The following is a 26,567-nucleotide window of genomic DNA, read 5'->3' as shown; positions in this document are numbered from 1 at the left end:
TCAGAGGGAGCAAAAGCTTTCATTCCTGTACGGCCCTCAACCTCTCGATTGAGAGGAAGCAAGTTCCAGAAGAGCACGGGGGTTGATATAGATGCACTCAGGAAATGCACACTTGTGCCTATGTGGGGGGGCATTATAGAGAAGGAACAGACCAGAGAGAGAGCGTTTCAGAGTCAAAACCTTCAGTCTCTGCTTTTATAGTCTTACAAAAACATCACTACAGAGGCGAAGGGATGGAGTTCTCAAAGAGAGGAACGGACAGAAAATAAGAGCTGGAGAGGGCATTCATCTCAGCTGACCGCCTAATAAGTGTACTCCTCTAGCAACAGAACATTCAGAGAGAGACCGAAGAGCAGGGCTTGTGTCATGCTTCAGCTCTCCATTGATGCACCAATACAATACCCACTGAACAGGCCAATGTGAGAGACTAGTTCACAACACCGACACTTTCTTAAAGATTTCTTGTCTTTCTTTCTTTTTACAAAAACAGTTTATTGAATTATCAACAACTGTACATATCTTCAGTGACAACACAGTTTGCTACATACTTTGGTGTGTGTTTTGAAACGTGTCCATTTCTTGCAGCTCTTTTCTCTTTTTATTTTTGGGAAGGGAAATACTAACAGTGTGACGCTATAAACAAGCTGGACCGTAAGTAAATGCCTGTGCATTAGGCTTGAATGTTACAGTCCATTTGGTTTATCAGCAGACATTGACTCTGTGCTTCCTCTATATGGACAACTATGCACACAAAACACAGTGTATATCGCTTGGGACTCAGTAAGGGGAGGGGGATAACCAATTGACCCAAATTCCAAATTGTCCACTTCAAGACAAGATGTCATGTCCTGGTCATACAACAGCACAATGAAATCACAGATTTGAGAGTAGTTCTCTACTAATCGGTAAATATCAAAATCCAGGTCCGTGTGCCCCAATGAGGTATCTGTTCTTGCAAGAAGGCAGAGCAGTCATTCAGCAAATTTGCTAGGGAACTGATCTGACCCTCCCCGCGAAGCTTTGACTGCAGTCTCATGTGCCTTACCCATGTTTAAGCCACTCAAAATAAATCCACAAGACATTTTACAAAAACGCCTTTGTAATGCGATTTAGCTCAAAATTGTTTTTCAGGAGGGAGGGGAAAAAAAGTAAATTAGATTTCCATAAAAGGTCAGCTTGGAAAATGAACTTCTCTAAGGGGGTGGGGGAAGAAATAGAATATCCTCACAGAAAAAAAACTCCTTAATCTAATTTCCAAACCTCGAAGGGGAAACGAAGCATCAAGGAGAGAATGAGAGCAAGAGAGAGAAAGAGAATCAACACAAGTGTAACAGGACACCAAAATATAAATCTATAAAAGGCATTTTAATACTCCATTATGTACACTTTTCACATACCCTCCACACAGATGAAGTTTCAGAACGAAGCGCTGCTTCACGATGCATTATGGAACATTCTCACTGTTATAGTGAGGGAAAAAAATAGACCCAAAATCCAACAAAGAAAGATTTTAAGCAAAAAAAAACAACAACAACAAAAACAGCAAGGAAGGAAACATTGAGTGTTCTCTAGTGCCATATGAACTGAGCAGAGTGTATGGGGTCTGTAGGGCTACACATTCGTGTCCTAGTCCATATCACCCCAGCATCCACTCGTCCACGTCTGTGGTCAGTCAGTTAAAAGTCAGTGAGCATGAGACAGACAGTCAGACAGACAAGGGCTGTTCCTGTCTGTTTGACTAGGAGAGTCACTGGAGTGAGAAGTTGTGTGTCCCTCCTTCCTCCTCCAGAGGCCTGAGCTGCTCCAGTCTGTTTCCTCTCAGTCTAGTAGATCACTTCATACACCGTGGCCTTCTTGTCTCCAGAGCCTGTAACAATGTACTTGTCATCGGCTGATATGTCACAGCTCAGGACTGAGGATGATTCCTTTGACTGCAAGAGAAAGAAAAAAAACAATCAATCAATCTGGCGAAATAAAAAGATTTGAATTTTAACTTCAAATGTGCCACAAAGGACCTGCATAAAACTCTTCAGACATCCTCTGTTACTCAAAGAAAATGCTGACAGTTGTATACATAAGCACTTCTTTCCCCCCACCAAATAATGCATTAGCATCCATGCTGAGCCCTTTCAGTAATAAACACTTGAAGGGTTATCATTATTTACTGTTAAACCAGTAGATGCGAGCTACACGTGCAGACCCACATCCGCACTAAGTGGTCAGGACCAAGCATTAATGACATACTCCAGCCTATTTCCGCTGAACGAGGCCCGGCCTGTCAGCCAGCGGTCACTGTGCCCTTTCTACTGACTCAGGCAACCCACACATTTCCTGCAGACAGTCTGTATTGATCTCTGTACCTGGAATATGCTGGCGCCGTAGGGAGTCCTCCATGCATTCAACAGATTGTCCTTCCCAGTGCTCACGAACCATTTACCTTGTCAAGGAAAAATCACACATAATTAAAGCTCTGTTCAGAGTACAGGCAAAACAGAAATATGCAAAGAAAGCCAAATAAAAAGACAGCCTAACAGAAAGGTAGTCAAGGTTCTGTCGGATGTTGTGCTGTATAAAAGCTCCAGTGTAGAACTTCAAGACAGTGCAAAAGCAGTAGTGGAGATATGTAAAGAGTGCCTGCATTCAATGCATGAAGCTTGAATTAGTCACTTACCACAGTATGCAAACTTGAGAGAGAGAACACAGCTCTCGTGAAGGTGCAGCTGGTACTTGTCAGGTTTGGTGTGGTGGAGCACCTCCACGTTGCTGCTTTCCATGCCGACAGCCAGCCACTCACCCGTAGGACAGTAGCCCAGGGAGAAGATCTGCATTTGGGGGAACAGACACAAGTTGAGCACCATTGCTTTGCACTCAAGTCAGCATGCAACAAAAAAAAAAAAACTCCATTTATTTTCTGAATGCATTTTATATATTTTATTGTGAATGAATAATTCATGTACGCTTCATAAAAATAAAAAAAACGCCATTATTTTGAATCAAAACTTCATAACAGGATCATTCTATGAAAATGACAAACTTTATTCCGGTGATGTATGCAAGATTTCTTAGAACATTATGTCTGATTAAACCCCGCCCCTCAGGTTCATCTGCCTGCATTTTTTAATGCAATGCCCAAATCTTAAAATCCAATCAACAACTGATGCATCTAACGAAATACCTAAATTTTTTGTCAAAAACCTGATAACTGATATGTAGGCCACAATACAGAAGAAGAGATCTGTCGCTACTTGCATTTCCTTAAACTCCATGATGAGAAATTGATAGTGCTGTGGCCTAACCTGAGATGTGAAATCGTGCTGCTGGAGTTGCCGTCCCTCTCTCAGGTCCCAGGAGCGGACGGTGTTGTCAAGGCCACCCGTCCAGAGCTTGGTACCATCATGAGAGATGTCAATGCAGCTGGCACCATCTGTGTGGCCTTGGAATTGCCTGCAAATCAAAAAAATAAAGGGTTTAGAGAACGGCCTTGTTTTAAATCTTAAAGCTATACAAGAAAATCCAGTTCATGAGAGAAAATCCTGAAAAAGGCCCACCTGACGAGGGTCTGGTTGTGGAGGTCCCAAACGGCAATGTTTCCATCGCTGCAGCAGGAGAAGCACACCTTGGCGTCGGGGCTGATGGCCAATGCGTAGCAAGCCGGTGCGGAGGAGGTCAGCTCGGCTTTGATGCGGGGTGTCTGGGAGGCAAGATCCCAAATGGTCAGTGTGCTGGCCTCCCCTCCGACGATAAGAGTGCGGCCATCAGGCAATAGCTTACAGGACCGAATATAGTTGTCCCGGTTCTGTAGATGGAGGAAAAATACACATCAAAACAAAAAAAAATCAATATAAGAAATGATTCCCACATTATACTTTCAAATTGTTACTTTTTAGAAGTAACTAAAAAGGTACTAGTAGTATGTACAGCATTATTACTATAATAAAAAAACAATATAGTAAGTGTAATTTTGGCCCTTACCAGGCAGTCTAGTTGAGACACAGGACTCTTGCTTCCAGGCTGACTGATGTCCCAGATTTTAACACAGCCCTTGCCACCAGTGTATACGTGTCGAGTGGGATTGCTTATGGTCACAGCACACACCACCTCTCCATGACTGAGTGTGTTGATCTGACGGGCGTGACGTGGGATCCCTGGACCAATGAGAGCATCTGGAGGGAAGGGCACAGGCTGCATCTGTCCGTCAGCGCTGACGTGAAAAGAATAGGCTCTGAGAAAGACAGACAGAGAGAGAGAGACCTCTTTAGTAATCTAGTAGTCAACAGTGCACTGATTGAAGTAGGTTAATTAAATCAATTACAGCAATACGAGTAAGTAGTCTGAAATGAGGTATTAAGAGGTGGAAAAGGTTGTGCTCTTAAGTACTCTCACAGAACCGTTACATAAATAGTGTGGAGAAAGAGAAAAGTCTTGTGCGGCTACTAGTTGGTCACAATCATTTAGTCTTTGTTGGACACTTACGGTTTTCCTCCAGAGATTGAGGTGAGACTGGTAGGGAGGCCGGGAGCTCTCATATGAGGATGCTCAAAACCTGCCTACAGAAACAAAAAAAAACAAAAAAAACCATAACATGTTGCATTAGAGCAGTGATCTGCATTAAAACACACATTACAAACACCACAAGCATAAATTACACATTATAACCTGTGCAAAATGTTATGGAATTGTGTGTAATTCTGTATATTGCATTCAGATTTGGTATATCTTGGTGTTCTTTTTTTGCTTTGTTGTTTGTTCTAAGTAATAAAGTATATGTGCCATATGTTAGCTATACAATAGCTGGGTGTAGAAAAATCTATTAATTAAAACATTTTTACAATGAATAATTTTGATGAACCATTTGATTAAGCTCACAGAGGCAGTGTGTATGATACACTTTTTAATCTAGTTCAAAGCATTACACACACATATATACATAAATACCTACAGGTGCTGGTCATATAATTATAATATCATCAAAAAGTTTATTTCACTAATTCCATTCAAAAAGTGAAACTTGCATATTATATTCATTCCTTACACACAGACTGACATATTTCAAATGTTTATTTATTTTAATTTTGATGATTGTAAGTGACAACTAAGGTAAATCCCAAATTCAGTTATCTCAGAAAATTAGAATATTGTGAAAAGATTCAATATTGAAGACACCTGGTGCCACACTCTAATCAGCTTATTAACTCAAAACACCTGCAAAGGCCTTTAAATGGTCTCTCAGTCTAGTTCTGTAGGCTACACAGTCAGGAGGGCAAGACACAAAAGGTCATTTCAAAAAATGCTGGCTGTACTGTGAGCTCTGTGTCCAAGCGCCGCGACCAACGAGAGTGATGCAAATGATGTCTATTTAGATTTTTGTGGTGTAAACTATTCCTTTAACTTGACTAGATCAATGTATACTGCAAAAACGAACATGCAACCACAGAAGAATGATTTGTGCCCTGCTCCTTCATTTAACCGAAAGGATGAAGCAATCAGATGGCGGGCAGTCAGGTAGCCTGAGAGCCCAGTCAATGTAACACTCATTTCACACCCAGTCACACACACTACATCACCTCTCGCTTTCCCTCCACTCTGAGGTTGGGGGCTTTGTGTGAGAGAGAGAGAGACTCAAATCAAGCACGAAAGTAAAAAGAAATGATAGGAAAAAATTGGGAGAGGAAGGTAAGGTGGGGCCTACTTTTGAGTAGAGGTTAGGAATCTTTAAGCACCTCAGTATTTGATTCAATTTTGGTTTAGGGAGTCACAATCTGATTCCCCAAAAATTCCCAATACATCTAAATTTTTCAGCTGTAGTATAGTGGCACAAATCTTTGGGGAGATAAGCTGGTACATTGCCAAATATCATGTAGAAAACATATGCCTAAAAATCTGACCCACCAATCAAGCAGAATAAGCAGATACATATAACAAGTTCAGCCTTCGTTTTGTTTAGTAATTCCACATTAAAGTAACCATAAATGTTGTTTTTTAAGGGCACAATGATTATTAATTAAAATGTGTTTCCAGAAAGGAACAGTATCATGATGTATCCGTAAATGTTTTTTTTTCTCCTGTACCTCTAGTTTGCAGGTACTTATTCACACTCATACACGCAATTACTCACCATGGGCGAGCGTCCGTAGGCAGCGGCAGCAGCAGCGGCCGCACTCATCTGAGGAGAGATGTGAAGACCGGCATAGACACCAGGGCTGGTCAGAGAACCATTCATCTCATGGTGGCTCATCATGGCAAAGGGAGATGGGTAAGAGAGGGGGGTGCGCAGAGCAGGGGCGGCTGCAAACACATAGACACACAGCCAATCATAAATCAGCATCAGTCAACCACGGGAAAGGAGCAGAACTTGGGAGCAGGGAGATAAATCTCAGTCAAAGACCTGCCTAAACTGAGCTGCTTCAAAGGTGAATTTTATGAAAGCTGCTTTAAGATCTGTAAAAAAAAAAAAAAACAAGCCTAAATATTTGCTGAAGCTAAGGATGATTTCCATATGCGAAGAGCTCCCTTTTGGTTACAATATTGGCTGTGCGTTGTGCTGTAAGCTTGCAGGAGGTTACGTATAGAGGGAAATGACACCTCTGTGGACTCTGATTATGAACTCACCAAGAGCTTCCATTGGAGGCTTGCCTAGGATGGGCCGCAGTCCAGGGGTGGTGCTGGTACCCGGGGTGGGGGCATCGTTACGGGGCGTGGGGGTGTTGGACTTCAGACCAGGCGTGGAGGATTTGTCATTCTGTAGATGGGAGAGAAGTGAGGGAAGAGAAGAGAGAGAAAAAGAGAAAACGAAGTTAAAATCCCTCCAAATGAGGCAGCATCCAGGCAGAAGATTTAAGTGCCGACAGAACCTAATCCAATCCAATTCTGACAAACTCACTACTCCTACGAAACTATAAACCCTGCTATTTATCCCCAAACCCATTACTGCTACAATGGAGATGAGGCTCGTTTTATCCTTCCCTCGCTTCTCCCTCTAATCTTTTTTTTTTTGATGCAGAGGCCCAGAATGGTTGAACGCATTGAGTTATTAGCAGGGAAGACACGACTGATCCAGCTATAGGAATGCATTATCCCTGACATTTACAAATGTATTTAAAGCTGAAGCTGGGAAACAGACATTCACTCCCAAGCCATTAAAGAGAGTGGAATATCACAGGGCATTCAAGCTTCCCTAGCTGCCCCCTACCTTCAAACCCTTTCCCTCAAACATATCCTATAATTCTGCTTCAGTGGCACAGACCCAGATTCTTTCAAATCTTATATGCAGCGCCGCCAGTTATTACAGTAGCAAAATCCGGATAAATAGAGCTGATACACATAAATGCAGCATTCGGTATTAAGTGTAGCCTGTGTGTATGTGTGAGTGAGAGAGAGAGATCCATACATGGCCGTGCTCCTTGTTTTTAGAGGACGGGGTGCTGCCAGAGGAGGCCACAGAGGCAGGGCTGTTGGGCGTATCCTTCTTTGCTGGGCGGGGCTTATCTATGCCATTCTCAGGAGGGGAGTGGACAGGGCTGCCTCTGGGTGTGGCAGGGTCCTAGAGCACAAAATATAACAGGAAAATAAAATATGTTAAGTATGACATTTCAGTTGAATTAATAAAAGCACAAGAAATTTTATGTTTAACATTTTAAGAATTTAGTTGCAACATAAAATGAGTTTCTCACCTCGTTGGAAACATCAACCACCAGGTCATCACTTTTGTCTCCATCACTGTCCTGAAAACAAAACAAGCCATCAAGTTAGCATCCCTTTTTGGGATTTTGTTACAGAAGAATCTTATATTACCAGTCCATGTCACATTACTCACATATCGGCTCACGCTGTCTTTGTCTTCCACTTTGCGTTTCTTGGAGTCCAAGCTATAATCAGAGGAGGTGCGGTGTTTCTCGCTGGTGGTGCGCAGGCTGTCTGATGGAGAAATCGAGTTGTTCTGAGAAGGAGAAAGAGAGGAAGTATTCAAATGTGCCATCAGACCACAGACTTTAGCCCAACTCATTCAATTGTACAAGTAGATCTATGGGTAGGATTTTAACTGTTTTGTTCAAGACCTCAAAATTGCTATCCTGTAGGCTGAATCAAGGACAGAGCAGCTCTTATCACTCCAAAACCGCACACTTAAAAGAGCCAAAAGCAATTTATCCATTCCAGCTATCTGACTCAAAAACCCAAAACAGGTCTAACATAATACAGTGAGACTCGAAAATCTGTATCTAGCAACCCACAGTAGACTAAACACAGAAAAATGTACTGGCTGCACTACAGAGTAGACACTGTTAAACAGACACAAGAGGGGCTTGTTTTCACTGCCCCACCACTCTCCATTCCTTACTCCACCTTACTCCCTCCATCTTATAAAAGAGACAACAAAAAAGCTTCAGGGAGACATGAGCAGCACGTTAGTGTCAAACAACAGCCCCTTATCTGTGAGAAGTCTGACTCGGGCTGTGAGTGTGGGAGTATGTAATAGTCACTGATTCCTTTAGCATGTTTGGACATCTCTCCGTACATTGTGGGTCTGCGCTCCTGTTAGGAAATGACTTTAGGGTGGGCGAATGGAAAAAGGGACTTCTATGCCACAGGAAATGGTGGGCAACTATGTCACTGTTCATACAACAATAAGTTGCAAGAATATTTCATGAATTCCTAGGTATTTAGCAAGCATGCTCCATATTCAAAAGGATTTTGAGTGCTCTCTGGGCACTTTCTCAAAACAATCCTGCTCCTAGAGCTTTACTCATACCGTCCCAAGAGCTTTTGCTCAGTGTGAGACAACAAGATTAACAGAAGGAAAATATGGCCAGATCACTGGAAGTATAAAAGGAAACTAAACTGAGAAGATGAAATAGCAGACTGGGCCGAACACCCAATAGTCTCGGTCTCTCTCACTCTCTTTGCATGATGTCTGACCTTCCAAATAAATGCTTAGTGTGATTCATTAAGGAGAGTCACCAGTGTGCTATCAGATGACCTTAGACAACGACAGCAGCATATACACAACAGCGCTTGGACTGCTAACCGCCAGAGGAGCTCCCCTTCCTTCAGACATGACTGCACCCATTCAGACCTCGCCGGGCCAGCAGAAACCCAATCTCACGGCCACAATCAGCCATCAGAGAGATTTAAGCCCCGTCGAATAAATGGCTTTTACAAGGGCATGGAGATGAGAGGGAGGAAAACAATTCCTGCGCCTCTGCTCATACATATTTATCCCGCTAGCAAAAGAAAGCGGCGAGGGGCGGTAAACAAGTGGAGGGAGAGGGATAAAATAAATCCCACAAAGGAGGGAGGAAGTCAACGTCGTCTTTAATTGTGATGAAATTATAGAGCTACGCTAATCTGTGTGCTGTAATACGAGTCATTTCCCATCTGTGGAGAGATGTGAGTGCTTATTTCATAAAAAGCTTGTTTCTCTATTAGTCATTTTAATGAACGGAGATTAACATTTCGTGCACGAGTTGCGTGTGCTTCAGGATGAAGAATCTTACTTGACATTTACATTAATGGAAATTTTCTTAGGCATGAAATAGGCCAAGAGGTGCTTTTCACCCAGTAAAAAAAAAGACATATTTGCTCGGTTTCAAAACCTAGTGAGCCGCGTACAGAGGCAACATTAAGGCATCATTTAAGGTGTGCCCTTTACACGAAGGCTGTTCAGAACGCTATGCAACTTAATTATGCTGCTTCCTAGGACAGTTTAATTTTAAGTCAAACACTAAGCACTAAGTAAAACCAAAATTGTGGACCAAGTGAAAAAAAAACAAATGTATAAAATGTACAGTAATATCTCATTCAATCATGCTATCTCCAAACTACTTCAAACAACTAAATCAAAACTCCCATGCAGAGTTGCCGATTATGTAGGCAGCTAACTAGGTTTTGGAACACAACTATAAAGAGGAAGAGAACAACTGAGACAGCAGGAAACCTGATACTCACTGTGCTCTCTGTAGTCAGTAGACCCCGGTTGGTGTTGAAAGACAGGCAGAATAGCAAGACAAAACAGAGATAAACAAAAGTCAGTTACCCTGACCAACTGACAATCAGCGTTACCAGTAGATTTCATCAGCAGGTAGAATATGTCTGTAACGTATACAATACGGCTAGCGAACCATTAGCATATGTCTTTCATTAACCTTGTCGATTTATTCAAGCCACAGAAAGTATCATGTGTATGCTCGATCGCTTGATACACTCAGTTCTTCTATAAAATTAGCTACATCCTTAAATGGCAAGCCATGAGAGTAAATAGCCTTATAAAGCAAACCAAAGATGGTCGTTAATGACACCGTGTAATAACAATGAATAAGGTGGGGGGTGGGTCTTATGAACAAGCGTTTGACTCACACAAGATGTCTATATGGCTGAGCGACTAATGTTCCACTCTTTTGGCTTTAAATGGGAGCAATGTGTGTGTCTGCTCCTTACCTCGATGCTCTAGGTCATGGTGGTTTTTTTCATCCTTCACCGGCAAGTGTGGTTGACTTCCCAGTGCTCCTAGAGCCAGCAGGCCTGAGCCAGAGCCGGTGACTGTTGGAATTCCTGGTGGCTGAAGGCTCGAAGGGTGGGGAGGTAAAGCCACGGGGCCGTGGGCAGCGTGTGAGAGGTGCTGGGCCTGGAGCTGCTGCTGCTGTGGAGAGACATACAACGAGTGGGCCAGAGGGAAAAGAGTAGAGAAATCCATGCCACAAACTAAACGCACGGCGTCTGGGCAGCCAATTCAGAAGCACAGGTGGGGGTAAACGGATATTTATGACACGCATACATTCAAGTCATATCTGAGGAACCTGCAAACAAAGCCGCCTTTCTACTGCTTGGATCTTATCCTGAAAATATGAAATTTGTTTTGTGGATCTAGTCAGTTTACATTTCAGATTCCTGCTCAACAGTAACAAACTTGGTGGAATATCATACAAAGAAAACCATGTAAATTCACTCATTAAATAATAAAACTCTCACACTCAAACACTCTCCTAAAGGGAGTCGTCAAGTCCTATTTAAGCTACAGTTTAAAGACAGCAGATGTTGGAATGCTGTCAGCTCATTGGCTTAAAACCACCTGCTCCTTAGCCCCATCGAAACACTGGACGGTTATATTTACTCCCCTCACATTTGGATCTGGTTATTACACAAAGTATGAGTCACTCGAGAAAACCAAATTTTAAACACCACTCCAACAGCAGCTGGGCTCAGCTTTGCGTGTGTGCGAGCATGGCGGCCAAGATCGAGGGGTCCTGTTCTGGCATGTTTTCAAGCCTCCAATACCTCCATCAATATTTGAAAAGCTTGGAGGAAACTGATGAGAGTTAAAAACCACTCACCATGAGAAGGGAGCAGCTTAAAGCAACATTAAATAATACTTAGCAGAGCCACCACTAAAGAAAAAAACCCCAACAAAACAAATCTCAGACAATTTATTAGCATCCACAGGAATAATGAATTATTTAAAGTGCTGTGAGAGCACATACTGCCCAACTTTTCACAGACCTCACCAGTCAATCAGTGACCATTTACGGTCATTCTTCCAGAATACAGACATGTTTTTTTCCCACTTGACGTGGAAAGGTTAGATGTTATTGGCTATGCATGGCGATCACGGTGGTACAACCTTTCAGAATTATCAGCAGGTCATTAATGCCATGCCATAAGTAAATATCAATACTAAAGGCTTATTTGTGATTCTGGAATGCTCCAAAAGCTTGTCCTTTCCAGTGGTTAAATCATTATTAAGATGTCCATCACAGGTCCTTATTCGGGGTGAGCATAATTGCTAACAGCTTTGCGGATTATTTGCACAGTTGGCTGTATATTGAGACTCGGGGCCTTTGAGATTGGCAGGAGAGCGAATGGTATATAGAAGAGCTACGCTTGGGATTTAAACCTGCAACCTTACCCTCCCCAACACAACGGAGCTGCCAAGCCAATTATGAGCTGTGCCTCAGCGTGTGGATCTGTGAGGAGATGTGATAAAGGAGTGTGTGTGTGTACTGAGGCACTGAGCGTGGGTGGTGGGCGCATGTTCTTGATGAGAGAGTGAAAGGGCAAGAGAAAAGGAGAGAGACAGTGAGACAAGAGTGGAAGTGAGTGATTGTAAGACAGAAACCGTGTTGGTGCTATGTTGTTCATGTGAATTTGTCAGGAAGTGAAATGAACTGTTAGAAGAAAAAAAAGAGGTGGTTAGTGTGTGAGGCTTCAGAGATGACGAATGACCACATGGGAAATTAAAGAAGCAGTTGATTCACGGGGGAGAACCTTCCCTGCTCATTCCAGCTAATGAGCCACTGATGTGTAATATGCATGGACAATAAGAGAACCCTCATTAGAGACCCAGCCATGAAGGCAAGAATATAAAGAAATAAATGTCTCCAGTAATTTAATATTCCTGCATAAAGACCATCTCAACTAGTGCTAATCTCTCCCTCTCACAGCAAAACAATGAATGCAGGCCCAGTGTGAACAATTAGTAAAGAACTTATAAAAAAGATAAGTGGCTAAATCAGACAAGTGCCCACTTCTATTCTCAGGTGTATGTGTTAAACACCCCAATCCTGAGTTTAGTGCAGTTACCATGCAGCATGCAGACCTGAGGGAATTCAAAAATATAAAGCCCCATGATTTGCCCTCTTTGAAACAAACACACTTAATTGGGCCCACAGCACAAGAGGGGACAGTCTTAATAAAGACCCATCCATACAGCCACAGCAGATGACTTATGGTAAAACTGGCTGCCCACTGCACTAGGTAGGGCAATATAGCTAAAATAATTCTATCTTGATAAATTTTTTTGTTTAGTTTTTTGCCTTCTGGCAAAATGTAATACATATAACATAGATTTAGTTGTTCTAAAATGGCCGAATTGTCTTTTAATTTGTAGAATGTAATTTGTTCCTGTAGCTCAACTGGTAGAGCACTGCGCTAGCAAGCAAGCAAGCGCAAGGTTGGGGGTTCGATTCCCTGGGAACACATGATATGTAAAAATTGATAATCTGAATACAATGTAAGTCGCTTTGGATAAAAGCGTTTGCTAAATGCATAAATTTAAATTTAATTTAATTTTTAATTTAGAATCAACATTTCAATCAAACAGCTAATTAAACTGGCTCCAAACGTATAAGTAAAACCGTAATTATCCAGTAAAAATATTTCCATTGATTTTCAACCAAATAAACAGAAGGAAAATAATTTTTGATATATGCAACAATACAACGGTACACTGTAGGAAAAACAACTTTTTTTATTTTTTACTAAAACATTTTGAATCAAACTTACCAACTCTAATGTCATATATATTAAAGAGTCATTCAAAGACCCTATAAAAAGTCATAAGACAAGGAGGGATCACAAACTAGTCTAATGACACGCTCTATTAGGAATCTTAATGAAGAAATAAAAAGCGGATTATAATCAACAAGATATACACTGAGGTTTAGTTTTATACAGCCAGCAAATAAATATTCAATACCACTAAAAGCTTCAAACTCAACCTCAGCCTATAAACTTGTGATAACCAGAACAGGCAAAACAGAACAGTGAGGAAGTATGTGCAGAAAGAACTGAAGATAAAATGTGGGTAGAAATGCTTATGCTCTTCTAAAATAAATAAGGCTAGAGAAGATAAACACACAAACTGTTGGTAAGGGGAGAAATGCTGAGCTGCCAGAGGAGGCCATCTTAAGACCTCGGATCAAAGTCATAGCAAAGCAGAAAAAAAGCCGCTGCCCTAGATGCATCCTATTACTGGCCTTGAGGTTCATCAATAAGAGATGCTGGTGGTTTCTGCTCTGAGAGTGATTGTGTGTGCGTGCGTGTGTGTGTGTGTGTGTCTCACACCTCACCTCTTCCTTATACTATTTATGAGGACTCTGGCACCTGCGTTAGTGCACACATGGCCTACTGTATGAATTACAAATGTCCTAATAAAAGAAAAAAAAAATCTCACACAAGTACCTTTTCTGAACTTTTTTTTTTTTTGAAATTTTAAATGGCTCCTAAAAGAAGTTGGTCTGCTGTATTCAAAGCTATCAGACGGTAATCCTTCCTGAAGATAACGTGACATTTAAGAGCGACCACATGACTGCCCCGTTCAGACCTGATCCAAGAATTAACTCTGTGTGAGTGTCAATGCTCAGGATCTAATTGAATTCCAATATCTGACAACACAAACCCACCCTCAAACCTTCACCTCCCCATTATCAGATTCTTCAGCTGTGGAGCAATTCTTAATTAAGCAGATCGGAGCTACCCTTACTGCTGGATGTACAGAGGTCAGATTTCTTTTTCCCTACATATTGATAAGGATCCAGGTCACTTGCCCCTGATCAATAAGTGACTATTTGAAGGCAGATGTGGGCATTTCTCAGAAAGGAATAGTTGTAGTAGCTCAGGGATATGTGTGCAAGATCCTATTTGTCTTTAATTCCCAGCACAATCCAGGTCAGCAAAGAGGAATGAGACTCCCCTGTAAAACCTGATCTAATTAAAGGTATCCAGGTTCTAAAGAGAGCACTGAACAACTTCTAGATGCAGACTCAGGGGACTGAGGATGCTAAGCACACTCATGCCACATATAGTGGAGACTAAATAAAGCTTGGTCAACAGTGTCCGGCTGCACATTAGATAAACAATGTGGCTATGGGCCAAGAAAACGAAAGCAAGGAAAAACAACTGAGACCTCATCAGAGATTGCTGCAAATTATCCATCACCTTAATGGACTGGGTTGTTAACTTGCCATAATTCTCTTTTTGAATAGTATTGTAAATTTAAACGCCACCTCTGACCCTAAAATGCCTAAAAATATATACACTTCCTCACTTAAGCAACAAATACATTTAATCAGCACACAATGCATGCATACAGATTTAAAACATTAAAAAGCAATTCACTGTAAGGGCAAACCTGCACATGATTGAAATAAGCTACTAATTTAAAAATGAATAATTAAATCAGTTAATAGGGTTATTTTGCATCTACAACAATGCAGGTTTGCCCCATTCTTAGGGTCAAATAAAGTAATTAAAGGGGTATACACACGGTGAGAGGCAGATTGGGAAGTCCACGTACCCCGATGATAGCATTCAGTTCAGTCATTGTCACTTGCTTTGCACGTTCAACAGCTTGTGCTACTTGCTGTTGGTGCTGCAACAGAGAGAGAAAATGTGGTTAAATGTGGAATTATCATCATAAATGATAATAATAAATAGTACAGTTTAGGACCAACAATACGCTTTAAGTGTCCTATGAAACTTGAAATACTGCATCTAAAACTCTTAAAAATAAAAGAAAAAGGCACTTTAGAAGCTCACCTCTTGTGACAGAAAAGGCATAATCTGGGCTAGAATCGCATTGAGCCTTTTGGCAATCTCGGTCTGGAAGAGGAAAGGAAAGAGGGAAAGTTAAAAAAGGGTTAATTTACTTCTGTTAAAGTGCACCATTAAGCCTTTTTTTGAGTTTCCCAACGATTAGGCCAATTACCACAGCAATCAGAACCGCTTGACTCGGCACACTCCAAACTGCGTGATATTGACATGTGAAATATTTAAAACATTATGAGAGCCCAGGGGAGAGAGAGAGAGCACAGCTGCGATGAGTGTATACTCCAAACCACACGAAGAACGAGCCAGATAGACTGGAGCTGTGTTCAGAGCAGCATTGCACTTCATCTGCCATCAGCCTGCAGGTACAGTCCACTAGTACACAAGACTTTCTTTTGCCCTCTTAGCTTCACATTTAAACATTAACCATAATCACCACTAGGGCTGGGGATTTATTCTTTTTAAGCGATATAGTATGAGAAATATACAATACATCATGGAAGTATTTCCATTTTGCTTTTAGGAGTGCATGAGCCTTTCTGCATGCAATTCTCTGCTAAACTTCACAGATTTCAGTGAATGAGTGCCTGATCAAAATATAATGCTTTTTTTAATTTTTTTTTTTTTTTTTTACTTAGTAAATATATCTTCTCCTTTAAAAAGCATTATTTTTGTTTTTAGATTGTAATGTTAAAAATGTATGTGATTTTAGTGCCTTTTTTGCACATAGCCCATAGCCTAAATGGTTATTTTTTACAATATTTTTTTTTTCATGGCCTTTAATATAAATTCTTTTTCATTGGACAACATTGTGTACGATGTAAATAAATAAAATAAAAAATATAATTTTTTATCCAAATAGAAAAATGTAAAAAAAAAAACATAATAATAAATACAGATATATACTGTATATTGCAATTCAGCAAAAAAAAAAATACAGAGATATTTTTTTTATGCCATATAGCCCAGCCCTAATTACCACTGACATGTAATTGCCCTAAAAAAAGAAAAACCTTCAGAACCTTCAGCCAACTTCTGTTGTTTAGCAGATGTTAAATAATGCATGTCCCTGAGGACACGTTGGAAGCAGACGAATGTGATAAAAGACTTTAAGGATGACCACAAAAAAAGCTGTTTTATAATTCCCAAATTTATGAATTTCCACCATACAAAAATTGTACACACATGGTCTTAATTGCAGTCAGACTCAAAAGATTTGCAGGATCTTTGAGCTTCTGTGCTTTTATAATAATAATAAATAAAAATTATACAACAAAGTACAAGGGAAAAAACATTCCTTATTTAAAAAATGGGCCAAATGCCTGAAGGAACACTGACACCTTAACATTTTGTGTTCCGATGAGCCTTTACAACAGAACAGAAAATGTTCACATCACAATAATGTGTCACTTCTGACTAATGAACAAAGGTGGATTACGTCCAGACCTGTCAGGAGCCGAGGCCTATTTTGCCTTCTCCAGACCCCACCTTTTTCAATTTCTCAGCAACCCACCCCCCAAATCCCCCCTTCATCAAGCCCACCGCAGGGACCCGACCTTCATTCTCTCTCCACCCGCCTGACCGTTGCCATGGCAACTGTAGCCGAGCAGGCCCAATCTCCTATCTCGCGCCGATCATTATGCAAATGGTACCTCAGCTTGACCGTAACAGCCTGTAAAATCATATTACGTGCACACAGGCAGGTCATTAAATTGAATTTTCGGCTTGTCGATTGGATGAGTACCGCACACGAATGGTGGATAAAAAGACGAGCAATAAAAAAGGATGATGTGGAGTCGTTGTGAGAACACACGACAGTAAAAGCAAGGGTGGGGGGCAAAGTCAGGGCTCTCCACCCAAAGACTACATGCAGCTACAGTAGGATGTACTCCATCCCTCTCCCTTTCCATCATCAGACGCCAGCAGGAACACAGCATGTCGGACATCACAGCCTCTTCCAGTGATGAAAGGGGCTCACATCACAGGTCTGGCACTGGCTTTGCCTGAGACCAAAGGAGAGGGGGAGGAAAGCCTCTGAAAAATAACTCCGCTACAGATACATCATCTATAGAATTTATGAGGCTCAGTTCAACCCAGGGCCGGAGCACAAACATATCACAGGGATTTCGGCTCTATTTTTCATTTCAATGGCAAACACGAAGCGCTGCGCCAACCAGGAAATTATTTATAACATATTGCCGAAAATGCCAAGCAGTTGCAGGAGCCAGACACAATTGTTTTTTTACAAGATACTCTGTAACACCGAGAAAGTTTTGCTCGTTCCCATCAAAGGAATACAGATGTGTGACGGGTCAAGCTATAGGCAAAATATGGTTAAGTAAACCCTGGCAGACCATTAAAAATGCTATAGCAGACCAAATAACAAGGACATGTGGAGCATAATCTAAGTTTATAGATATTAGCCCATATCAAAAACATGATGTTACATCAATATGGAAAAAATCCATGTCATTTATGAAGGCACAATGTATCTTTGACCATGATGTTAGTTAAAAGTTCAAAGTACTTCTTTGTGTAAGTGCTTAAGACACTTGCAGACTATAAAATTGCAAATTGGATTTTCTTAGAACAAAAATGAATAATGAACACCAGTCACTGTAATCTAAAATCAATCTATACTGTTGCATTCCAAATCAGCTTTATACATTCTCAAAAGCTATAGTGTGACTAGGTGTGACAAGATTGGGTGTTGCATTTCACCAAAGCAACTGGATCACAGCAGGGTACAAGTTTAGCTTTCAGACACCCAACTACACTCTGGAAAAAACTACTTGAAGAATGCATCAACAAAAAATGCTGGTTGAAAAGCCAGCTCAGTGTATAATCCTTATTTGCCGAGATAAACCACATCAATAGCAGCCTAACATTTGACAGGATTTGCTGAGAGGCCTGGAGAGCATCGAACACATTCCTTAAGGTCTTAACGCGACGTTGACAGCTGGCCGAGTGAGGTTAAGGGTTGCCTTATCTGACACTCACTCTAAAGCTTCATGCTTTATCTTGCAAAAACAATCCCACTGTCGGGGGAAAACATGGCAGATGGCAGTGACGTACACAAAAAGCCGGCATACGCTGCACATAATGTATGAATATGTGATGAAAGCCATGCTGAGCATTGAACTGGACAAGCAGAGCTTTTAGCTACAACTGTGGATAAAAATAGGATGTCACTTTAAGCAGATGAAAGCCTGCCTCTTAAGTGGCGAGCTTCACGCTCTGGTACACAATTACAGGTACTCGGACCTGTCTAGCACCATTTCAAGAGCACTCCAGGGCCAGGCTGTCAATGGCATGCTGAAAGCTATTTGTCTGTTGCCATCAGTGCCAGCGGAATGGAGTGAGACACTGATGAGCATTGAATATAGAGGAAAACAACTGGCCCTTCCAGGCATGTGTCTCCATCACAAACAATACTTGACCTAGCTGGGTTGATGGGCCCCTGTATTCTGCCAGGGTGAGAGGGTGGTAATGCTCTCTGACAGCCTCATTCTCTGTAGTAAAGGTATTACATGTCATAACAGGTCTATATATGTGTGTGTCGGAGATGAGGGCACGAGCTTAACAGGATTGTTAACTTGCATCGCTGTTCATAACTGGCATTAGAATTTACCTGAATTGATTGGCGTTAGTAGAGCTGCATGGCTGTCCCACTAATATTAAGCCTTTTCAAATAGCCCTGTTACCACAGCCCTGCTCTTTTATGCATATGTTTGGAGTGTCATTGTACAGGTTCACCTGGTTTCATGACCTAACCACCATAAACTGTGACGGAGCGGGTCGGTTTCCAACCCCACTTCCTCTTTAACAGAGGCTTTGTGTACTCACCTCACTGAGCCAGTCAGTTTGCTTTGGCTCACATAGAGGAGGACAATCCAGCAGTTAGCAAACACTTCCTAGGGCACCCCTTATAAATCATTTATCAGCATCCCTGTATCAAGCCGGGCTTGACTGGCTAAATCTGGGTCTGACAGCGAGGAGATCCCCTCTGATTCTCACAACAGGTGAGAAAAAAAACTCACAAAATAAGCCTCACTGTGAGGACACCTCAGTCATCACAGCAACTCATTGACGTGGAGCAGCAGCATTACCTCCCTCACTATGGCTGTCTGCAGGTATCACACAAAAGGCACATCCTGAAATCTGCATTATGCCACGACTGTTTAAAATACGAAGCACCCAGAGACAAATTAATAGAAGAGGAAACGGATTGCCTGATGGTCGGAATTAAATCCTCAGTGCTGAGAATAATGGGGTGTGGATCTGGCAATCTTCACTAACTCGGTTGGTTAACCACTCCCCGCCTGCCATCCGCTCCTGGGTTCAGTTTAACCTGGAGCAATAGACCTGTATAAAAGGGTTGGACCTGCGAGTTTGCTTACGAACACCATTAGCTCCCTAGTAGCTCTTTAGTAAGTTAAAGGCAACGTCAGATGAATTATTCAATAGTGCAACCATGGGCTCTGTGGTGGTTCCTGATAAAAGTCAAGGTGCTAAAATGGATCAGTCGATTAACCTATTTACACAAGGCCAGCCCTCCCACCCTCTAACTATGTTTTTTCTCACTCCTCTGTCCCTCAGCTGCCAGTTGGGAGATAAGTGGCAAGGTGTCTGACAGACAGAGAAGAGCAGAGACTGTGGACACTGATGGATCGCCATCCACCAGCTCCTCCCTGATGCCATTAACCTTCATAAGGTGAAGAACGGGAGCAGGCTGAGAAAGCTGGGTTGTCTCTGAGGTGGCCTAACTACATCTGATGCACAGTACAATCTCATTATTATCTAGGGGACAGGAAACGTGCGATGCGTCACAATACTGTCAGGATATATCAGATTAGGCTTTATAAATATGGTGGAAGAGAATCCCAAATTTGAAAGAAATTTACAATATTAGAATGAATCAATAAATTAATCAAAATCAATGTAGCTGCCCCACATAAAAAAAAGGCTTATTTGCAAAATATTATTTGCCTAATATTACCTAAAACTACAAAAAATAAATAAATAAATACCTAAAGCAGTCAAATAACAAAGTATTCAAAATGTATCATATAACTTATGATCTGCAAAGGTGAGAAAAATATGTTGAAATACTCTAGTGTCAAAGATGTCATGTTACATAAACATACGTTTATAAATAAATAATTGGTAAAATATGTAATTTTTGAATGTAGTAATACTTCCACAGATGTAGTAGAAAGGATCAGTGTCATGTTTGCATTTTCTTCTGTCACTGGCCATATTTCTAACCTTGGAATCAAGATTAGACATAAATTATGTCTTCAGAGTCTCACGTGTAAAAATTTCGCTGAGAATTAAACAAATAGTTATATCCCGGCTCAGAGGAAGATAGGAATCATATCTTTGTGGAAGTTTTTCTGTGCTTAAGGGATTATAAAAGACTTCTTCACCTTACAATAGTTGTCGAAAGCAAAAATTCTGAAATGCACATAATATTTTGTGAGAGCGTGATGTGCTAAAGCAAAATAAAGCAGAACTGTTTTGTAATCAGCACCCCAAAATGAGTAAAAAACATTCAGCAAACATTATGCAGAGCGTATAAGTTGCTAATAATATGAACATAGTTGATTAGTCAATGATATGCATTGATAATGGATGTCACTTTGAAGCAGTAAAAAAAAAAAAAAAATATATATATATATATATATATATATATATATATATATATATATTTATTTATTTATTTATTTCTGGGGCAAAAACAGAAAAAATGGTAACAGTTTGTGGTAACACAACAGTTTCCTCAGCACTTCAAAGAGGGTCATAATAGGTCATAGTTTCATGTGGAAGGACCCATCTCAATTCGAGCAGCTTTTGCCACTTTAAAAAAAGGTCTATTTTGTCAGCACCTAACCAATTAATACTAGCACTAATTTAAAATAAAAAAACACTTTGTGTACTGTGCTAGACTAACTGAGCTGGCTTTAGGCACTTATTGGAAAAGACATGGAATATCCAATTAAATCTAAGAGATAAAATGACCAATTAATCAATAATCAAAAATAGATGTTAATTGCCGCCCTAGAGAAAACGTAGGGTAAAAATTGATTGGAGGGGATGAATTTATGGTGGTCGATTTTTCCCTTAGCGTAAATTTATAATGGTTGTCTTAAATGTGCTGACATAATAGGGACTCCTCAGACTCTGCTCCCTTTAGTCATTAAATCACACAGCCCTCCTGCCAAAGTCCTGGCTTTAATCTTATCAAAGCTGTCTGACCACACTCTACTCAGCACAAACAGGAAAAGAGACTTGACTCTGTGTGTGTGTGCTTGTAATGTCTTGACTTCTAGCCTGATTCTAACAGCTCCTCAAAAGAACACAGTCCACATTCTCTCTCATCATCTCTACGGAGTGCACTTCACTTGTCTCCTAACACACCAGTGTGACTGCATTGACTGACATCTACGCACACAGCGCACAGATCCTAGATTGTGTGAACAGGGATCAAAAGACTACATACCTGTTTGTGCATTTCAATGTTCAGCCCATAGGACATCTCATAGTACTGAAAGAAAGAAAAATTAAAAATACTCAGTTTTTTTATTCAATCTGAGCCACATCAAACAATTTCACCTCACATCACAGATTAGGGAAACGAAAGTCAAATTCTAGTGAAAATCTGAGGGGAAAAAGAGGAGAACAGGCTTTTGATGCATACTTCAAAATCATATCCCATAACAGTATCTCATATCTGCACAGCTTCTCCTTCTTTGTATAATACTGATGAAAGTACACAATGGAAATTCCACTTGGATTTTAGGTCAGAGATCCCACATTTTGACCAATAAAGTTCTATATATTACACATAATTTTTAGCCATTTAAAATAATAATTATGATGATTACTCACAAAGAGCTATTTCTGGCCAAAAAAAAAAAAAAGTTGCATCTAGAAAAAAGAAATGACAATTATGACATTATGTTCTAATAAAACCTAATAAGTTTTAATTAAAAAAATTAATAAAAATATGAAGAAGATCAAACACACCCTGATCTCAGTGCAATCCTGCAAGTCTAGATTCTGACACTATCAACTCAAACAGTCAGTGTGGGGATTCTACATGGTGTTTACCTAACCTCTCCTCCTCCTTTCTGACTGACATGCTTTTTCCTGTGAATGGAATGTTTAACTAGCGTCCCTGGGTATTGGTTAAAGTCATCGCTCACATGTTTACACAAGATAAGAGAATACACTTCCACAGTTAAACCTTGTTTAGTTACACCACGAAAAGCTTTGTTTTTCCTTTCCCTATCACAAATCCTAACATGAGGCCGTTTTGATCTCTTGAACATCTACGATTGAATTCAGAGCTTTGGTGTTGTGTAAATGATTAAGTCTGTGATTAAGATTAACACTGAAATTATGTAGCTGTTTGTTTGTGGTTAAAGTCTGGTTATCAAAGACAGAGCGCTGGAGAGACCTTGGATTTCTGCTACGATTGAGTATTTTCCCACAGACGCCTCTGGCACTCCTCCATCACCCCTCACCCAATTTACGGCCATGCATTTGTCTGAGAGCAACGTCTCCTTGGAGAATAATCAGATCCACACACAGAGGGAGGTAGAGAGAAGGGGGAGAACAGAGGGAGAGAGAGAAGAGGGGACAATGCTGTGGTCATTGACCCCTACAGCTAAGGGTTGGTGTATGAAAGGGCCCGAGGCTAAGAGCAGTCAGTCAGGGCCCTTTAATAAAGCAGGAGGCTGAACTAAAAGCACCAGAGGGGGTTTCACAAACACATTCTAAAACACACACATACAGAGAGACACGCAAACAAGGCATCTAGCTTTACCCCAGCTACTAGCTAATGGCATCTCACATATTGGCTAATCTTACCATTACATAATGGCGCTGCATCTCTGTCTTCTCATTGGCCAGTTTGTCGTACTCCACTTTAAGACTAAGAGGAAAACAAAACACATCAGTTACTGAACAGACTTGTGTTTTCACAGCTTACACACACAAAATAATCCACATGGCAAACATGAAGCTAAACAAATAAGTACACATTTTACAGGGGTTCATTTAATTAGAAATAAAGTTTAACACTTTAAATTAAGAATCTCCTAATATTAATATTCTGGAAGAAAAAAAATATTATTTTCATTTTATCAAATACATTTATTATTATATATTTGGGCCAAAACGTAAATTTTAATATGATGGACGATATCAAACATGTGACTGTTTGTTAAAACAATAATCATAACACAAAATATGAATTTATATCCATCTAATAACTAATTAATTTCAAATCTTTCCAATTTTGTAAGGCTAAAGTGTATTTAGGCATACAATTTACTAAAGAAAAAAATACCTCAATAAAATAAAAACTTTATTTTAAGTCCTTGTTGTAACAAGAAAATACCCTTTTTTCTTGTAGTTTTAAAGGGTAAAGCTTCACTGTAATCACGCACCATCACTTTAAAATTAACATTATAATGGTGACTAAAATAATCTAAAAACAGGCAGAAAAAAACATGTACATTTAATTACCCATGATTACCGATATGGTGCCGATACATTATGCACCTCTACCTCATATGATCAAAAATAAATTCATTTTCACCACACATTTTTAAAACATGAATTAGACTTAGCGTTCCTCCCTTCTGCCCATGAAACACAATTAGGTGAAGTGGTAATAGTACAAGCTATTTTACAGGCATATAACTAAATTATTACCTGTGATACTGGGCTTGCAGGAACTGAAATTCGTCTTTGATCCTGTCACAGGACTCTGCCACTGTGAATTTGAAGCCTGGCTGACCAGGCTGGTGGGGCGCCTGAAAGACAGCCATCACATCAATCAAACTCAATTACATCCTCAGAGAACCAAATTTGTTTTCCACCGACTGCAGAGCGAAGCTCTAATGCATTCTGGGCCCTGGGTGAGCAGCTCTAATATTTCAGCCTGAATAAGGGCTGGGGTGACATCCACGCTACAGTGACATCTGGGAGATAGCTGAAGCACCAGTAGCATTCTGACAAAGGCGGGGGGAATCTTTACAGATCTGGGTCTGCCATTTTAGTGCCTTACATAAACACCGGTGGGAGAAATGGGGTCGCCTCGCTTGGATGGGTCCAAGCGTGCCAAACTGCGCCTGTAAAAATGTTGTTGTTTTCACCCTTGTTCTCTCTAAACCAGGTGCTCATGAAAACATACTAGAGAACAAAGACGATTTCTTAACCATTCAACTTCAACTACTTTGTTGACACTAGGCGTTAGGGGTTTTTACCCCACTTGACTGTGCTTCCAACCGCCCTGTTCTTTCACTTCAAAGCATTATCACAGGCACCAGGGCTTAGCAAATCAAACGAAGGTGCACATCATGATGTCGTTCGTCATGGACGGGCGGCTATGCCCTTGCTCTCCTGCTAAACTGATGCAGATGTAGCAATTATGTTTCATATCAGTTCAAGATGCACTTACCGGATGCCGGCCCTGTGGATACATCTCCAAATGTATCCTTTATTTATTGGAGGTCTATTGGGTGGGGGTGTCCACGGGCACGCCACTGTACTGTAAAAATCAGCCGGACACGAAGCCCACTGGACGCTGGGGGCAAAAATCCTCTCAGATCTCTGCTGCTGTAGCCCAAACAATGAAAAATAAACAAACAGACGAGGAGGAGACCGTTACATTCAAACAGAGGGTTAAAACGACGGTTGAAAATTTAAACTTGCGGTTGAGAAGAATTCTATAAGAGCGTCATAACGTATATTCATTTGCACTTTTAAAAACAACTCCGTTCACTGTGTCAGGCGGGGGGGATACATTCGGAGCGCTCGAGCGAAACAACAGCTCCTCTACTATAAAAGAAAACCAAGAAAATTAATGGGGGAAAATATGTTTTTCTTTGTTTGGCTGACACTTTGACAGGAGCTCACCTAGCTCTTCGCATTATTTGAAAGAAACCGAATAATAACACCGTAAATGAGTCGACAAAGTGATAAGGAGCCCAGTCAGTGTATGTGTGTGAGAAGCGATTCAAGTCTTGGTTGGTTGGATAACAAGCTATTGTCGTTGGCTAACCTGCTAGCCCACTGTACGTTACCTGTCCTTGTGTGTCCGAACTGTCGAAACACTTTCACTGTTCCAGTAACTTCTGAAATGTTAATCACTGCTTCAATATCTGAGAGAAAGATACGGTTCCTGTTGGATGCGAACGGTGGCGAACATCTCTCGTGTGCTCGCTCTATCACAAGAAGCAACTCGATGAGAACCAGCTTCTCCGAGGCAAAGCAATAAAGAGACGCCAAACTCCACAGCGCGAAAAATTTTTTTCGTGTAATCCCCAGAAAACAGTGCCAAAAATATACTTCCGAATTTGAAGAGATTTGGAATGTTTAAAAGTGTAACGTTGTACTTCTTCGCCGCTTGAGCATTTCCCCTTCGTCCAGCAACGAAACCCTTTGCCACACACAGACAGTCTACTGACACGAGGGCTGAGCCACTGAGAGAGCACCTTCTGTCACCCAATCAGATGAGAGAACCTAGAGTTTTGCCCTGCCGGCCAATCGCAGGACTGTGTCCCCACGTGGGGACTGCATCCTGATGCATGACATCATATCATAATCGCCATTTTAGATCAGAACAGGTAGCTCGTAGTGTAGCCGTTGAACATTTCTAGGTATTTCTGGACGAAGTGGTCCGATGTCAAAGTAAATGCCTTTGTTTGGAGTTCTAAAACACTCACAGTGTAGACACAAGCGTCGTTATAAACGAAAAAAAGCATCGACACAGTGTGTTAAAATCACGATTATTTATTATGTCGGCTCAAACGCTAGTGTTTACATAAAGTATGTTAGCATTCTGCTTTACAATTTTTAAGAGAACAACAAAATATGAAATGATGACGAGGCGGTTACACACATATTAAAGCTGTGTTGTGTTCTGGCTCACGATAGGGAAAAAAAGCTGGCATTTATAACGCGTCATTTTACTTGATCTATTTTGGAACAAGTTTTAAAATTGTATCATTTTCCTATTTAAACAATGCTGGTTTAATCGGTGTTTACAAAAGGACATTCTTTTTCAGATTTGTAAAGCTTAGTGTCCCGATCATAACATAATTTTGCATCTATCGTGTACATCTACACAAATATGACCTATCATCAAGATGGACAGATAGCTAGCGTTGGGAATACGATGATTGTTCGGGTTTGATCTCCGTGAGCAACGGCCTGTCTGAGAAGGAGCGCCCAATCCC

At 40.8% G+C, this 26,567-nt stretch overlaps 1 protein-coding gene across 1 annotated transcript; it reads right to left on the bottom strand.

Annotated features, from left to right (window-relative positions):
• Positions 1–1,346: 1,346 nt before the first annotated feature.
• Positions 1,347–25,810, bottom strand: LOC127934362 (transducin-like enhancer protein 3-A). The gene is made up of 21 exons (XM_052531696.1): positions 25,413–25,810; positions 24,788–24,945; positions 24,040–24,140; positions 23,191–23,254; positions 21,818–21,862; positions 15,307–15,369; positions 15,035–15,139; positions 10,432–10,630; positions 9,943–9,950; positions 7,814–7,936; positions 7,671–7,721; positions 7,388–7,540; positions 6,610–6,739; positions 6,116–6,285; positions 4,474–4,547; positions 3,973–4,222; positions 3,549–3,796; positions 3,297–3,444; positions 2,672–2,822; positions 2,361–2,437; positions 1,347–1,931 (listed from the first exon to the last, which is right to left on the bottom strand). The coding sequence occupies exons 2-21, from the start codon at positions 24,809–24,811 to the stop codon at positions 1,824–1,826; spliced, it is 2,292 nt and encodes a 763-aa protein (XP_052387656.1). The 5' UTR covers positions 24,812–24,945; positions 25,413–25,810; the 3' UTR covers positions 1,347–1,823.
• Between the last annotated feature and the right edge of the window lie 757 nt (positions 25,811–26,567).

This window comes from Carassius gibelio, chromosome A18 (assembly GCF_023724105.1).
Source record: "Carassius gibelio isolate Cgi1373 ecotype wild population from Czech Republic chromosome A18, carGib1.2-hapl.c, whole genome shotgun sequence".
Classification (NCBI taxonomy): domain Eukaryota; kingdom Metazoa; phylum Chordata; class Actinopteri; order Cypriniformes; family Cyprinidae; genus Carassius; species Carassius gibelio.
Note: the sequence above shows the minus strand (reverse complement) of the source record. Positions and strands in the feature narration are given on the sequence as shown.

Excerpts from the sequence above, each read along its gene's own strand:
- LOC127934362 (XM_052531696.1), bottom strand. The coding sequence starts at position 24,811 with ATGTATCCACAGGGCCGGCATCCG. Across the intron at positions 6,286-6,609 it reads GCCTCCAATGGAAGCTCTTG|CCGCCCCTGCTCTGCGCACC; the intron begins GTGAGTTCATAA and ends ATGTGTTTGCAG. Across the intron at positions 4,548-6,115 it reads CCTACGGACGCTCGCCCATG|GCAGGTTTTGAGCATCCTCA; the intron begins GTGAGTAATTGC and ends TTGTTTCTGTAG.